The sequence below is a fragment of the Delphinapterus leucas genome, chromosome 3 (genome assembly GCF_059928025.1).
Source record: "Delphinapterus leucas isolate spDelLeu-1000000601 "Yukka" chromosome 3, BTC_Dleu_Yukka2, whole genome shotgun sequence".
In the NCBI taxonomy this organism is placed as follows: Eukaryota; Metazoa; Chordata; class Mammalia; order Artiodactyla; family Monodontidae; genus Delphinapterus; species Delphinapterus leucas.
In genome coordinates this window covers 73,796,413-73,813,820 of record NC_143131.1, presented here as the reverse complement: position 1 = coordinate 73,813,820, position 17,408 = coordinate 73,796,413, and the positions used below count along the sequence as shown (strand labels likewise).

The 17,408-nt window shown below is 38.0% G+C and overlaps 1 protein-coding gene across 1 annotated transcript; it reads left to right on the top strand.

Moving 5' to 3' along the window:
- Positions 1-77: 77 nt before the first annotated feature.
- Positions 78-17,232, top strand: MBLAC2 (metallo-beta-lactamase domain containing 2). The gene is made up of 2 exons (XM_022592983.3): positions 78-1,004; positions 10,384-17,232. Exons 1-2 carry the CDS (start codon positions 551-553, stop codon positions 10,767-10,769), a joined length of 840 nt encoding a protein of 279 aa, XP_022448691.1. The 5' UTR covers positions 78-550; the 3' UTR covers positions 10,770-17,232.
- The last annotated feature ends 176 nt before the right edge of the window (positions 17,233-17,408 follow it).

Here is a 17,408-nt window from a genome sequence, read left to right as displayed (position 1 = left end):
TCCCTAGCTAGGCCCCGCCCTCCTGGCAGAGAGCTTTTTAGCCCTTGGCGGGCGCCGTAGTCGTCCAACCCCCTTGGCCTGACTCTTTCTGCGCCAGCTGGAAGTGCGCATCATAGCGCGCGGTGGGTGGGCTGCCCTGCTCCCACCCACGCTTAGCTCTCGGCCTGTGCCGTCAGACCCCCAGAGGTGGGAAGAGTTATCACTTTCTGGATCTCTCGTCCACTGCATTGGCCCCTGCGTTAACGCTCCGTTGTGCTACGGCCAGTGAGGCTGCGATTGTTCCAGCGCCCCGGTGCGAGGAGAGCAGCTCCTGCTCTCTGCGGACCTGGCAGGAGGGTGCGGGCGGACGCTGCAGGCAGAGTCTCCGCGCGTCTTTCCTGCTCCTGGTTCTCCCCGCAACCCCATCCGCATCCCCCGCCCCCTCCTTGCTCTGCGCTTTCTCCCGGGCTGCGGGCAGACCGCTCCATACAGCTGCAGCGCCCGAGTCTGGGCAGCCTGCGGGAGGCACACACGCCCACACCCACTCCGCCTGGCCGCATCCTTGCCCAGCATGTCTGCGCTTGAGTGGTACGCCCACAAGTCCCTGGGCGACGGCGTCTTCTGGATTCAGGAACGCTTCTATGAGTCTGGCAACCGCGCCAACATCTGGCTGGTGCGCGGCTCCGAGCAGGACGTGGTGATCGACACAGGCCTGGGGCTGCGCAGCCTCCCGGAGTACCTGTACTCCTCCGGCCTCTTGCAGGACCGCAGGGCCAAAGAGGATGCGGCGTGCCGGCCACTGCTGGCTGTGGCCACCCACGTGCACTTCGACCACTCCGGCGGCCTCTACCAGTTCGACCGGGTGGCGGTGCACCACGCCGAGGCCGAGGCGCTGGCTCGCGGGGACAACTTTGAGACCGTGACCTGGCTCTCCGACAGTGAGGTGGTGCGGGCGCCGAGCCCGGGCTGGAGGGCCAGGCAGTTCCGAGTGCAAGCGGTGCAGCCCACCCTCATCCTGCAGGATGGTAATGGTCCCTCAAGGGCGCGCGTTCTCTCATTAAGGGAAGGGACTGGGGAGAAACTGTCCGAGGGGTGCTTGTTGCACACCTTCTTGGCTGTAAGGTGTCACATCGCAGAAACACTACTTCTGTTTCTCCCTTCCCTGAGTCAAAAGCCCACTCGACCATAGAGTCTTTGGAAGGCCACTGCAGCCTTCCCTACCAGAGACAAGCTCCAGCACCTTGTAGTAATGCTGAGTACTCGACTGAAAGCCGGCCCCACCCCCTAGTCAGTTTCCTGTGTAACGTACGGTATGTAGTAACGCTATAGAGACTTCTGACTAGGATTCCCATTCTTTTCCCGAACACAAGTCTGACATTTCCAGGCACTTTTCTAGCGAAAAGACTCTTAAGGAATGGTGCTTCATGGAGAGTGCATGTCATGTTCTATGCTTTTGAGAACTGCTGACTTCATCGGCCGGGTACGAACAATTCCCACCTGTAGGCTTAGAAAGACGTTAGAGAGCAGTGGTTCTAATCTGCTCATGCATCTTTATCTTTCAGATAGGTTTCTGTTCTTGATGTTGCCTCACAAGAGAAAAAGCTTGATTGTGAACATAAAAAGTAGAATGTGTCTGAGTCTTATGACAGCTCTCTATTCTGGTTGAAAGCAAGGCCTGAGAAAGATTAGTAAGGAGGCTATTTCCCGTAATGGTGAAGTATGTGGACTAATGCTTAGATAACCTTGGGCCTCTTTGGCTCTGTGAAAAGCAGGATGGGGTTCAGAAAGAAACTAATGGAATAAAATAGTGTAGGGTTCCAGCCCTTCCAACCTCACACAGTCACTTAAATAATTAAGCCAGTTGGTCACAGCAGTGATATTTGTATATTAATTTCTTTTTTGTTTTTAGAATGCTTCTGTTGATTTTATCCTCACAACACATTTGAAGTGAGGCTACTGACCCCCAATTAAATGGCTTGTCTAGAGTCCACAGAGCAAGATACAGATAAAAGCTAGGATTGCAACCCAGGCACAATAGATCAAAGCATGCAGATCATACATAAATCCTACCCCATAAATATATTATGGTAATTCTGAGTAGGAGGTGAAACCCTCTTTCCTTTCTATCTTGAAACTCTTTTATTTGCCAAATTAATTTATTAAACCGTTCCCCTATGAGGCAGAAAAATGCAGTTGCTGCAGTACAATAAGTCTCACTTTTATGACCAACCAGTATGACAAATAATGAAGTACTTTACAAAAATGAGTTCATCTTACAGATGAGATCTTGATCACTTGAGGCATAAGAAATAGAAAGCAAGATTCTATACCTCACACCCCACTTAAACAGTCTTTTCATTAAAATTTTAAATCTAAAGATTAAAAAAAACAATGGTTTAGATGGGAGTCTTACATTACCTGACAATTTGAGATGAAAGAAAACTAAATTTACATTAAAGGTACTTTTAATTGCTGTATTTCTTGATGGAATTGATACTTTTAGAGGTAGGATTTCCATGCAGTTGATGGGTATTCAGACTAAATTAACACCCAGCCCCCCCCCAAAAAAAGTTTACATTAGTATTTAAAATATATTTAAATTGTCTAAATGAATAAATGACTTTTGATTTATTTACTTTTCCTTCTGTGCCAGAAATAGGAAATGATGAAAGAACGATAGGAATTATTGTTTTATAGATGAAGAATCCACACAGGCTTGAATATCATACCTGAAGTCACATAGTTAGGGAAAGAGCTCGGACTGGAAACCAGGTTTCCTAAATCCCAGTTGATGCTGGAATTACAGGATTTTGGAGTTGCAAGGAAGCTGCAAGCTACCTTTGTGGTGCTTTAAGCCTTTGAAAGTGTGAAATGAAAGGTTAATATTTACTAAAAACTTTGAAGGTGGTAATACTGTGTTAAATTAAAATTTGTTTTTCATTAGGAGCTGGATGTCTCAGCCTCTCAAGTAGTATCTAATATCCTCTTTTCTCAGGAATATTAATTTCCTGTCTCTTCTGAATGGTGCGGCCTGCTAACTTGATATTATCATAATCCAGGTACCTGGAAGGAGATAGAAAATATTTATATTAAAAACTCATACACAGTTACGTACACACAAACCGTACATACCTAACAGCATGAAGTCTTCATTGTTTTGGTTAGAAAATAAGGAGGCTGAATTCATTAGCTTATTACATTTCATTTAGTGTATTGATGACCACCTGTCGTGGAGAAGCATAAATCTGTGCAGTGTATCACTAACCCAAAAGCTTACTTGTGTATAAGGGACAAGGAAGACAAGGAGAGATCATCATCCAGTGCATGCATCATTTTTGATGGAAAAACAACTCGCCCTACTAATAGTGAAATCATATCTTCCTATAAGAAGATAGCAATAAACCCTAAACTGATACAGCACATTCTTCTTGAATGGGCACACATCATTCTGCCTGTTTTTCACAATAGGCAGGCATTTTGGCCCCTACTGTACATGTTTAAACAATTTTCCTAGAGTCATCAAGATATTAGAACAGTTGTTTCAGGTAAACTTAAAAATCATTTGGGGAGGTTAAAAACAAAAAATGGATTCCAGAAAGGTAGCAGATTGAACGAACACATCTAATTTGACTCCCTCTCAAAATCCCACTAAGATTACAGCAAATGCACCATGGTTCGTCTATTTGTTTTATGTATAAATCCACATTGAGGCTCTGTTTTGGATGCTGGAGAGTAAATGTGATGACTGAGTTAGCAGTTCTATCCTATGCCAGCAATAGAAAATTGAGAGCCAATCCAGTTTGCACTGCAGGAGACTTAAAAGGCTCAGGAATTAGCAGTAGCTGGTACCTTAGTTGGGGCAAAGGGAAGAAAACTAAAATAAGTAGAATTGGTTGAAAGCCATTTAAGAAGCTGTTAAAACTCTGAACTCTTCTCCCTAAGTGAATGCTCCTCTCCCCAGAGTTAGTTTGTTCTCTGGCAAGAATAAAGTAAAGGGGTTTCTTTTTTTTTTGGCTGCGCCATGCAGCATATGAGATCTTAGTTCCCTCACCAGGGATTGAACCCATCCTGCAGTTGAAGTGAGGAGTCTTAACCACTGGACCACCAGGGAAGTCGCAAGCAAAGGGGTTTCTTGATTGAGGGATGCCAAGTACTAATGAGCTCAGGAGTTCAGATGGAAAATAGGGATAAGTGTATGTGTATGTATATATACAAATAAAGATAGATAGATAGATAGGTAATATATATGTTCTTTACTAGTTTCCCAGAAGAATGAGAGTCAGGCCGTTATCGCTCCCCCACCCAAGTAGGAAACTAGAAGAATCTTATCTGGAAAATCTGCCCAGCCCTAGAGGAAAGACTAAGATGCTGATTCCTAAGTAATCCTTGGCTTGAACTTTCTATAGTGAAGCCTAGATCACCAGGCCCCATGCATGTGCTTCAAACAACTTTTTCATTATCCCCCCACTCTTAAACAGACAACCAAGCATTATAAAAAATCTGAGAAAATCCTCTCACGTGAAATCAAATACTAAAACAGCGTAAAGCAACTTGAGAGGAGAGGGCAATCATTAATATCATCAGGGGATAACAGAATCTATTGCATTCAAGATATCTGAGAGACAACAGGATGCCTTAAAAATAAGCAGCAGACAGAACAATATTCACACTCATAAAAGAACTCTTAGAATTTAAAATGTCAGAAATTATTTAGTAGAATATCTGGAAGATAAAGTTGAAAAACATACAAAAGGAACAAATAAGCAAAATGAAAAGTAGGAGAGAATCAGTAAAGGACCAGTGTGAAAAATCTGACATTGGAATAATAGGAGCACAGACAGAGCAAATAGAGAAAGTAGAGGAAAAGAAACATAGTAGAGAAAATTCAAGAAAATATCCCATGATTAAGGGGTGTAAATTTCCAGATTGCAAGAGCCCACGGAGTTCCCTGCACAATGGATGAAAACACATCCAACCCAAGGCACATTATTATAAAATTTCAGAACACTGGGATCAAAGAAGAGTCTATGGGCTTCCAAATTTAAAGAAAAAAAGGTCATCTAGATCATAATGGCTTTGAAGCTAGAAAAGAAGAGCTGTACTTTATCTGACTAAAACTGATTTCCAACCTAGAATTCTAACATCCATTCCACTATCAATCAAGTTCTCAAAAAGTCCCGCATGCTATTACTTAGGAAGATACTAAGATATACCTTTATCCTGTTTACTCCCTTCAAAATAAGGGAGTAAACCAAGAGGAAGCTATGGAGTAAAGGAAACAGGAGATCTAATGCAAGAGAAAGTTGAAAGGAAGCATCAGGATGATGGCAAGGGATGACACTGACAACGATAGAACCTCAGGCACAGAGTGTTCCAGATCTAAGCAGTTGAATCATTACTCTTGAGGGGTGAAAGGATGAGAAATGTATGTATGTGTGCTGATGGTAGGTGGACAGAGAGGAGTAAAAAGAGCTACTAAAAATCCTTATATTTCATAGTGGCAGTCAATGGACAACATCTAAAATTTAAAAACCAAGAAATGGTAATACATGAACGAAATCAGTAGAGTATATCTAATTGGGAAAACAAGAAATGGAGTATAAATATTATTTACATAACTATATCTAGTAGAGGCAACTACAAGAAGAAGTTGCTGAAATTGTTAAAAGTTGTTGTCTCTTGGGAGCAGAATTGGAGATAGAGCCAGGATGGGGCAAAGAATATTTTAAGCCCTTCTGAAGTATTTTATTTGAAATATGTACATCTAGTTTGTTGATTAAAAATGAAATAAAAATTAAAAATTGGGGATGCCAAGATGGGAAAGGGTATTTGAGAAGCCAAGAGAAGTCTAGTATGGTTGGAATCTGGTGACAACTGGGTTAGCATGAGGGCTTGGAAGGATAGTGTGTGTATATATATTTTTATATATATTTATATATGATATATGTATGATACATTTCATAGGCAGTTTTGGTTCTTATAAGAGAGGTCTTGGTGAAATTATATGTGAGCATTATAAGCATAAGGGAGGCATTTATAAAGCCATAGGGTAATGGCAGATCTAGTAATATTCAGTCACTATGGCCTTATCAATTGCTTATAGTTGGTATTCATTTTGATAGGTGGGTGCTTATGTCTTATCTGTTGCTAAGTATTTTGAGTATCACCTTGCCTTGAATATCAAAAACCCATAAGACTCTACCCCTCCATCGGTAATTCTCTAGAGCTCCTTTTTTAGCATCGAACCTCCCTCATTCCTTTCCTTTCTGTACATTTATTAAACAATCTGTCTCCAACAGCTCTATTATTAAATCAACTTAGCTATAATTTCCTTCACCTTACTTGCCAATCATACAGGAAATGGCAGTGGTTTGTGATCCCCGAAGCACTTTAAATCTGGAACAATTATCCTGTGAAGGAATCTGGCCCCTTATGACTAGAATGTGGGGAACTTTGGGAGTGAGTACCTGATTCCATTTTAATGTAATTTTGGGATTCAAGGCAAGACCAGAACAATCCCTACTCCCATCCCGGGCCCCACTGATCTCTTTTGTGTCACTATAGTTTTGTTTTTCTGAAAATTTTCTACAAATGTAATCATATAATATATTTTGTGTCTTTCATTTGGCATACTCTTTTGGAGATTCATCCATGTTGTTTTATCTATTAATAATTCCTTTCTATTGCTGAGAAATAACTCATTTATGGATATAACACATTTTATATATTCACCTGTTGAAGGAAATTTGAACTTTCTAGTTTGAAATTGTTATGAGTAATGCAGCATGAAAATTTGCATACAAGCCTTTGTGGTGGATGCATGCTTTCATTTCCTTGGTAGATAGCTAGAAATGGAATTCCTGGGTTGTATGGTAAATGTATGTTAAATGTTTAAGAAGGTGCAAAACTGTTTTCCAAAGTGCTATACCATTTTACATTCCCAAGTGCAGTGTATAAGAGATCCATTTTCTCCACATCTCTGTCAATGCTTGATTCTGTCAGTCCTTTTGATTTTAGCCATTCTAGTGAGTATGTAGTGGTATTTCATTGAGGTTTAATTTGCATTTCCCTAATGACTAATGACATTGAGGTTTAATTTGCATTTCCCTAATGACTAATGACATTGAGCATCTTTTCAGGTACTTATTTGCTATTCAAATATCTTCTTTGTTTAAGGGTCTATCAAAATCTTTTCTCTTTTTTAAAAATTGAAAAATTGTTTTCTTATTGAGTTGTAAGTGTTCTTTATATATTCTGAATTCAAGTCCTTTATCAGATATACATTTTGCAAGTATTTTCTCCCAGTGTGTGGCCTGCCTTTTCATTTTCTTAATGGTATCTTTTTAAGCAAGGAAGTTTATAACTTGGATGAAGTCCAATTAGTCTATTTTCCTTATGTTTTATGCTTTTTGTGTCATATCTAAGAGCTCTATGACTAGCCCAAGATCACAAAGATTTTCTTCTGTTTTTTTTTTTTTTTTTTTTTCTGGAAGCTCTCACATTTAGGATTATGATCCATTTTGAGTTAATTTTTGTTAATATTGTGAAGTAAGGGTTGAGACGTGCCTACTGTTTATTTGCATATATATATATATCCAAAGTATTCCACTCTAATTTGTTGAGGAGACTATCGTTTTACCCAGTGAATTATCTTGGTTGATACTTTTGTCAAAAATCCACTGACCATGGGCTTCCCTGGTGGCGCAGTGGTTGAGAGTCCGCCTGCCGATGCAGGGGACACGGGTTCGCGCCCTGGTCTGGGAAGATCCCACATGCTGCGGAGCGGCTGGGCCCGTGAGCCATGGCCGCTGAGCCTGCGCGTCCGGAGCCTGTGCTCCACAACGGGAGAGGCCACAACAGTGAGAGGCCCGCGCACCGCAGAAAAACACTGACCATATATGTGAGTGTTTTCTTCTGGACGCTAGTCTCTTTCAATGATTATGTCTATCATTTAGCCAGCACCACACTCTCCTGATTATTGCAACTTTGTTATAACTCTTGAAATTAGAAAAGTCCTCCAACTTTATACCTCTATTTCAAAATGGTTTTGGCTATTCTAGGTCATTTGCATTTCCATATAAATTTCAGAGCCAGATTTTCAATTTCTGTAAAAAAGCATGTCAAGGTTTTGATTGAGATTCTTGAATCTATAGATCTACACTGACCATTAAAGTAGTCACTAGCCACATGTAGCTATCTAATACAAGTTTAAATTAATTAAGATTGATTAAAATTAAAAATTTAGTTCCTTGTTGCACTAGCTTTATTTCAAGTACCATTAGCTACACGTAGCTGGTGGATACCATATTGGACAATGTTGGTACAGATAATGTTGTTCCATTATCCTAGAAAGTACTATTAGACAGTGCAGTTATAAGAAAAACTGGATTTAATTACCAACCTAACAGCTTTGAGTTTCCAATTAATGGATATGGCATGTTTCTCCTTTTGCTTAGATCCTCTTTAATTTCTCTTGAAAGTGTTTCTGTAGTTTTCAGTGTACAAATATAACAAAACACCTTTTTCATGTGCAATTGAAAAGAATGTGTACTTCACTGTTTTGGTGTAAACTATTTTATATATGTCAGTTAGGTCAAGCTGGTTGATAGTGTTGTTCAGGTCTTCTGTATCCTTACTGATTTTCAATCTACTTGTATTATGAATTATTCAGAGAGGACTATTCAAATCTCTAAGCACAGTTGTTGAACTGTTTATTCTTATTTTAATTATGTCAGTTTTTATTTGAAGAATTTTTAGTCTCTATTTTAGGTACATATGCATTTAGAATTTTTTTTCATGTATTGACCTAATGTATAGCCTCATAAAATGTACCTCTTTCCTCTAGTAATATTCTTATATAAAAATCCATTTTGTCTGACAGTATTGCCACTCTAGTTCTCTTATTGTTAATATATTTTTTTAAATTAATTAATTTATTTTTGGCTGTGTTGGGTCTTCATTGCTGCACGTGGGTTTTCTCTAGTTGTGGCTAGCAGGGGCTACTCTTAGTTGCAGTGCACTTCTTCATTGTGGTGTCTTCTCTTGTTGCAGAGCTCGGGCTCTAGGCACGCGGGCTTCAGTAGTTGTGGCGTGTGGGCTCAGTAGTTGTGGCACATGGGCTTAGTTGCTCCATAGCATGTGGGATCTTCCTGGACCAGGGCTCGAACCCGTGTCCCCTGCATTAAGTTAAGGCGGATTCTTAACCACTGCACCACCAGAGAAGCCCTTATTGTTAATATTTATATGGTATAATTTTTCAAACTATTTTTGTCTTTGATTTTATAGTTCCTCTCCTGTAGACTGCATACATATCTCACTTTTTAATCTAGACTGACAATCTCTGCCTTTGATTAGAGTGTTTATCCCTTTCATATTTAATATAATTATTGATATGGCTGTATTTAGGTCTGCCATTTTGTTATCTGTTTTCTATGTCTCATTTCTTGTTTATGTCTTTGTTTTTCCTTTATTTTCTTCTTTTATGTTAACAATTCCTGATTATTACACCATTTTAATTTCACTATTAATTTTAGCTATATTTCTTTGATTTTTTTCTGTATATGTTTGCACTAGAGATAACAATATGAATATTTTAACTTATTATGATTTACCTAAGTTAGTACTGATTTAAATCCAGTAAAACAGCAATTTGTATTCATATAGCTCAGTTTCCTCCCCACTGTCAAATAACTGGGAAGAGTGTGAGATTTTACCATACTTGCAGGTTAGTAAGTTAGCCTGCCCCAGTTTCATGGATTCTGACAGAAGACATGAGGTTCCTGCGTCAGAGACTAAGAACAGTTTATTACAGCAATACCAGTAGCCAGAGCATCATCATTTGTACCGATTCCTCAGGTCTTAATTTCCACAGAGTGACAAAACAAAGGGCAAAAATATAATACTGTTCACTAGAGCACCATTCATGAATTGTGTCACCAGATACTAGTACAATGGATATTCTGAAAAATGAGGTTTTTGGTCAAATAAATTTGAGAAACTATACAGCCACATCTCCCTTGTGTATATCCACAATGTACATTAGCATATTAAATGTACATTAGCATATCTTGCTGAAAAGAAAGCTGCTTAATTTTCTTTGAAGGAAGAGTTTTCAAAATTATTTGACCACAGAATCTTCTTTTCTTCTTTTCTTTTATATATTATAACAACCAGCAGAAATTGTGTTTCACTGTTTACTTTGGCAAACACCGGTCTAGCAAACAACAGAAGTGAAATATAGGCAACTTATTTTAAATCATCAATAAGAAGTAGGTATTTTTAAAATAAAACTAAAATAAGTTCATCCTTCCCAACATCTTTGAAACCGTTGTGTTCTTCTATTCTTTAAGTGATTGAAGTCAAATATATAACATGTTTATCTGTAAATTCTGTTTCCATTTTTAGGGGATGTGATCAACCTTGGTGACAGACAGCTCACTGTTATGCACATGCCTGGTCATTCTAGGGGCAGTATTTGCTTACATGACAAAGACCGAAAGATTCTCTTCAGTGGAGACGTCGTGTATGATGGATCACTGATTGACTGGCTCCCATACAGCAGAATAAGTGACTATGTTGGAACCTGTGAACGTCTGATAGAATTAGTGGACAGAGGTCTGGTAGAGAAGGTGCTTCCTGGGCACTTCAATACCTTTGGTGCTGAAAGGCTTTTTCGATTGGCTTCTAACTATATTTCAAAAGCTGGGATATGTCACAAAGTTTCTACTTTTGCCATGCGATCTCTTGCAAGTTTAGCCCTACGTGTAACAAATTCTAGGACCTTGCCCTAGTATTTAATTCTATAAATTAATACAATTAATTCTGTGTTGTTTAAAATAGTGAACATTTTAAGAAGTATTAGAGAAAAAAAGGTTGAGAATGAATAAGCCAAAAATGGAACTTCTTAAATTTTTTTCTTTTTTCCAAATAAGAAACCACTTAAATAAGATTATAATTTGCCAAAGCTTGTAATTTGCCATCGTTCTGTAATATTTGTTCTAGAAATGATATAGAGGTATATGGGGAAGCAAGGAGGCATTTTGCAGTAAGAGAAAGAACTATCCTTGTGTCTCATTTCTCTCATTTTATTTCCTAGATGACCTAGAAAAAAGAGCATAAAGAGTTTTATGTTTATACTCTGAACTTGATATTTTTAATATATTATTTGAAGATAAAGGTTTTTGGGTTTAAAGTACATTAGAACTGAAAACTTAAACTAACATTTAGAATGACAGCTAAAACAATCCATTGTTATGGTACAGAATTTTTTTTTTTTTTGCCTCTCACTGTTGTGGCCTCTCCTGTTGCGGAGCACAGGCTCCGGACGCGTAGGCTCAGCGGCCATGGCTTTCAGGCCCAGCCACTCCGCGGCATGTGGGATCCTCCCGGACCGGGGCACAAACCCGTGTCCCCTGCATCGGCAGGCAGACTCTCAACCACTGCGCCACCAGGGAAGCCCCTATGGTACAGAATTTTTATGCTTCATTTTATTTATTCTTAATGTAATTATAGTGTACATTATGTGTTATGTAATTTTACGTACAAAAAGTACAATGAATTTTGTTTTATTGTGAAGCTTTAAATATAAATTGCAGAGTGCTTCAGTAAAAAGAAACTACTATATATTGTTGTTTGTTATTATGTAAGTGTAATACTTTCAATTGTAAAAGTGAAATTCAAATGTCTGTAATCTAACTATAAATTGTCAGATTTCTCAAAAGGACACTGTCAGGCAAATTTGAAAATATACACATTAAGAGTAATTTTAAAATTATATCCTATTTTAATAATAACAGCTATAATAAACAAAATTTTTCTTTTTAAATAGCAGCTTTAGTATATGTGTCATATTTTATAGTACCAAACAACATCCTAATATAAACCATTCTTTTACTTAACATAACATACATATTTGCCACAGAAGGCTTTTCAAAGCAATTGCAAAATGTGCATTAGATATTGACTTAGAGTGAATTGCCTTTTTTATCCTGATTCACAACACCTATTCCTGTTCAGTATTCTTTGTCTTGAATGAAAAGAAGTCTACATTTATAAAGATATAGGAAAGATTATCCCACTATTTAGTAAAATGTTTTAGTTTGGTACTCTTAATAATTTATTGAAAAGCCTTTTGGAATATTTCATGAGGGTTTTTTAAACAGTTTTTTCACTGCCTTTTTATTATTGACATAGCCTAAACCAAACTCAGATAGCTTTGGAAATCAGATTTTTTAGTATTAAGAAGGTCCAGCAATTTTGATTTCTGAAAAAATATGAAACTTTTCCTACCCAACACCCCACTCAGGTTCTTTCGTCTTTTATTCATTCAACACACACACACACACCCCACATGCATACACACAGTCACATACATACATGCATACATTGTGCTAAACACTGTGGAAGCTTAAAAAGTCAGAGACTATATCCTAGCTGGAAGTAGAAGACAAACAAAACTTGAATAATAGTATATGCAGGTTGAAGTTAATACAAATTACACATGAGTGTCAGGGACATAAATGGAGGGGTGTAAAGTTTGGTTAGGGAAAGGTTCCTGGAGGAGGAGTTTTTGAGTCAGATTTGGAAGGATGATTTGTTGGGTGGTGAGGGTAGAAAACAAGAATGGGGTTATTTCTGCATCCTCAGTGCTAAGAATAGGGATGAAAGTATTGCTGTCTAGAGTAGGCTGTTCCTTGTGTCAATTCAATTTTCCGGTGTCTTAGATCTTCTAAACACCAAGCATTTAGCATGAGAAAGATGGGTCTGTGATTGTGTATATAAGAATCATCCTTATGACAGACAAACTGTACTGCCACATGCCACAAAATGAACTTACTTAAAATCAGCAAGGAAGCCATGGTTGTTGAAATGAAGAATATCATGGGAATTTCTCTATGACAGTCATTCAAGGCAGTAGGTCTGTTTTAATTGATAGTGCAACATCAAGAACATAGATTTGGTTCAGGGCAACTACAAACTATATCACTTAATGAGCCTTAAATATAGCCATTATTTTTATATCAATAGCACAAGAGAAAACCAAAAGTCCTTAACCATTGACCATTTTATCATATTTTAGGACTTTTTTAAAAAATCAGGTTATAGTAGGCACTAAGTTTTATTGAAAAATATTTAAACCTGATGAAGGCTTTCCTTATTTCTTAAAAGTGTGATTTTTTCAAAGCACATTGCACATTGATTTTATTTTTAAATTTCCCAGTTTTTTTTCCCGGTTTTTCAAATTGTACCAAAACATAAGACTGTGATATTTTGCTATGGCTTCAATGTGGGTAAATTAGGGAAAGGATGTATCATTCATTTAGTGCCCATGCTATGCATTTTAAAATAGGCATTATTTAATTTAATCCTGGCCCCAGTGCCAAGAAGTAATTGACCAGCCTAACACAACTTTGGACAAAGCTGGTAACTGAACACAGGTCTGTCTGCCTCCCAAGCTGAGCTCTTTCTCTTATACCTGCACAATAACATAAAACTGGCAAAGTGTATTTTTACTTCTCAAGATGCCACATGTGCCAAGAATAAATCAAGTGATGTTAAAGCATAATAGCATATTTTAAAGAAGCTTTGAAAATATATATTTTCATCCTGACAGTGACCCTTGTTGTAATTTATGGTTTGGGGAAATAATATTATGTAAGTATAATTCAAAGTTGTCAAAACCTAAGGCATTTAGAAATAATTTTTATTATTCATTTTGTTAATAACTTAATTTTTGGAAATTCAGTTTCCTTATTTGGTGTTTCCTTTTAACTGAGAAGTCTAAAACAAACAAAACCTTGTGTGTTATCCTGATATAGTTGAATAAATGATTATGTGCTGTTGTTCTTATATGGATAGTAATATGAATGTGACATGCACAAATTGTCCTCTTATAATTTTCAGATAAGTGTAAGTGAACATTTATGTGATAACTATTAAAGTGGCCATTTTATTTCACTCTATAGTTGGTATTTTTTATAATGTTAGCAAATTTCCATTTAATGTCTTGCAAGGTTATTTTCTATGTGAAGTGCAGTTTTGAAAAGCTTGTAATAAATAAGCTGTAAATCCCTAGGCAAGGATAGAGAACCCAGAAACTGAATAATACCTGTATAAGCCTTAAGTAGTTAATAAATATAGCATTTCAAATAAATGGATAAAAGAGGGACTATTTAATATATATTTCAATTGTTGATGTGGGAAAAAAGGCCCCTGCCATCATAAAAATAAATTCCAAATGGATTAAACATCTAAATGTAAAAAGCAGAATCACATGTGTATTGAAAGAAAATTTTAATCATGTTTAAGACATTAGGATAGGGAAGATCTTTTCTATATAGAAACAAAAAGCAAAACTATATCAAAATTTAAAGTGTCTTAGAACTCGGATGTCATAATGAAAGTTAAAGAGGGAGAGAAATTTAAAAATATTCCTAACTTGTGTAACAGAAAAAAATTTTAAAACAAATACAAAGCATGCCTACAAATCAACAAGAAAAAGGTAAACTAATGTATGGGAGGAAAAACCTTTCCTTTACCCTCTTAGATTCTGAGGCTGGGCCTGAGAATTAAACTTACAAAAGAGATTAACAGGAGCAAAGCATACAAATTTTTTTTGACGTTAGTATTTTTACATGTACACAGAGGTTAATATATATGAAATATAAACTCAAAGGAATGGATAGGCTTGAGCGCATGTATACCATTTTAGCAAAGAATGGCAAACTGGAGAATGATGAGACAGGGAAAAGGGGCTTGAGCTAGGGTTGGTAAATTGTGGAAACTAGTGAAATACAACTTTTTTTTTTTTTTTGTCAGGTCTTTGCTGCTCGCGGGCTTTCTCTAGTTGTGGCGAGCGGGGGCTACTCTTCGTTGCAGTGCTAGGGCTTCTCCTTGCGGTGGCTTCTCATTGCAGAGCACGGGCTCTAGGTGTGCGGGCTTCAGTAGTTCTGGCACGTGGGCTCAGTAGTTGTGGCTCGCAGGCTCTAGAGCGCAGGCTCAGCAGTTGTGGTGCACGGGCTTAGTTGCTCCACAGCATGTGGGATTTTCCTGGACCAGGGATCAAACCCATGTCCCCTGCATTGGCAGGCAGATTCTTAACCACTGTGCCACCAGGGAAGTCCCAGGGTTATTTTAATGGATTTTTTTTAATACAGATTAATCTTGATGTTGGATCCCTATCTCCAGTGATAAGAATGTTCTCCTCGTCCTCGTACAGGGAGGGCATCTTTCTCAAGGGAAATTTTATGCCCTGCTTTGGGTAGTAAGGGGGAAGTCAGAGAGCCTTTCCTGTATTTGCTTTTTCTCAATTGCCTTCAGCTTAATCAGCATGCCACAGTGATATATTTTGGGATGGCATGTTCTGATACCCTTCACTACCTATTAGAAAAACGGGTAAATTATATAAACAGGTTATTCACAGAAGAGGAAATACAAAAGGCCAATAAACATAAAATTATCCTGAACCTCACTAGTAATCAGGGAAATGCAAATTTAAGCAATGAGATAGTTTAACCAGATTGAGAAATGTGGAGGATATGGAGTGTTGGCAAGGGTAAGGTAAGTGGATATTTTCATGCTGTGCTGCTAGGAGTGTAAAGTCCTCCAGCCATTTGGGGGGGGCAATTTTGGAGTGTGATATGGCACATTCTGATTTTGGGTTAAGAATGGCAGGTATAGCACACCTTAACTTCTGCCCCTTTCCGAAACTCAGTAAAATGACAAGAAAGACTTTTTTTTTTTCAAGCGGCATAAACAAGAACAGCAAGAATGTAAAGGACCCAACAGCGTCAACATTTTGGACATTGGAAAGCTGACAGAGAAACAAAAACTAATTTGACAAACACAAGAAGGCTGAAAACAGGAATGTGGAAAGCAAAGAAGCAATCCTTTCCAACACAACTCCCCCTAAAAAGGCTTAGAAATTGATAGTAGCAGGTACCTCTAGGACTTGGAGTGAAAGTCATTTTGCTTCAAAGTTTGTTTGCAATTTAAATCAAATCCCCCCTAATTCTATACTACTAAGCAATTGCCTCTCCCCCCACCTCAAGGAAGATTGGAGGCTAGTTTAGATTTACCATGAAATTAAGTAATCTTTAGGTTCAGAGACTAGCACTGTCATGGGTCCCTTCCAAGGCCCTGGGAGGGGCCCAAGAAATGTGTTCAAATGGTCATTTTTTGGTTGGTTTTAATTTTTTTAACTAAGTTATTTTTTATTCTCTGTCTCAAAGCCCCCAAATTTCATGAGTTTCAGACACTGCAAAACTGGGATCTGCTCCTGACTAGAGGATTATTATGTGAGGAGGATAAAATAGGATCTCTACTCAAAAGAAACTAGACATTGTTAAGCCAGGGTCCTATACTAAAAAGAGAGGGATTTAGCAAAGCTTTATGTACAGTGAAGTTTGTATACTAAAAGTTCACATTCCCAGACTCCTCTAACCTAGCTTAAAGAATGCTGGCAACCAAGATTTACCCTCTAGGCAGTAGATTTTAAAAGCCGTTTCTTAAAAATTTGACTCCCCAAAGAAAAGACCTAATGATACTGAATCTAGAGTCCCCAAAGAAAGGTTCCTGTGAGATTACCCTACAATGCAGTGCACAATTGCTGAGCCTCCTTTCCTTAGCACCTTCACACGTGGAATTGTAAAGTCTTCTACTCTTAAGTTTAAATATGTACACCAAGAGCCAGCATCTTATGGAAAACTAAAAGAATAAATGGAAATAAGTGAAAAAAAAACCCACTTAAAGTAGTAAGAGAATTTAACAAAGTAGCAGGATATAAAATTCACATAAAAAATATACAGTCTTCACCAAAGAAGATATACAGATGGCAAATAAGCATATGAAAAAATGCTCCATATCATATGTCATCAGGGAAGTGCAAATAAAAGTGAGATATCACTACAGACCTACTGGGATGGCCAAAATCCAGGACACTGACAACACCAAATGGTGGTGAGAATGTGGAGCAACAGGAACTCATTCATTGCTGGTGAGAATGCAAAATGATACAGCCACTTTGGAAGAATATTGGCACATTCTTACAAGACATATTCTTACCAAATGATCTGATTGTGCTCCTTGGTATTTACCCAAATGAAGTAAAGATGTATGGCCACACAAAAATCTGCACATGGATGTTTATAGCAGCTTTATTCATAATTGCCAAATCTTGGAATCAAACAAGATGTCCTTCAGTAGATGAATGGATAAACTGTGGTACATCTAGACAATAGCATATTATTCAGTGCTAAAAAAGAAATCAGCTATCTGGGAGTGGCCAAGATGTCAGAGTAGGTAAATCCTGAGCTCACCGCCTCCCATAGGCACACCAAAATTACAACTAGATTATCTACAGAGCAACTATTGATGAGAAGGAACAGCAGACTAGCAGAAAAAATCTACAACTAAAAATGTAAAGAAGGAAC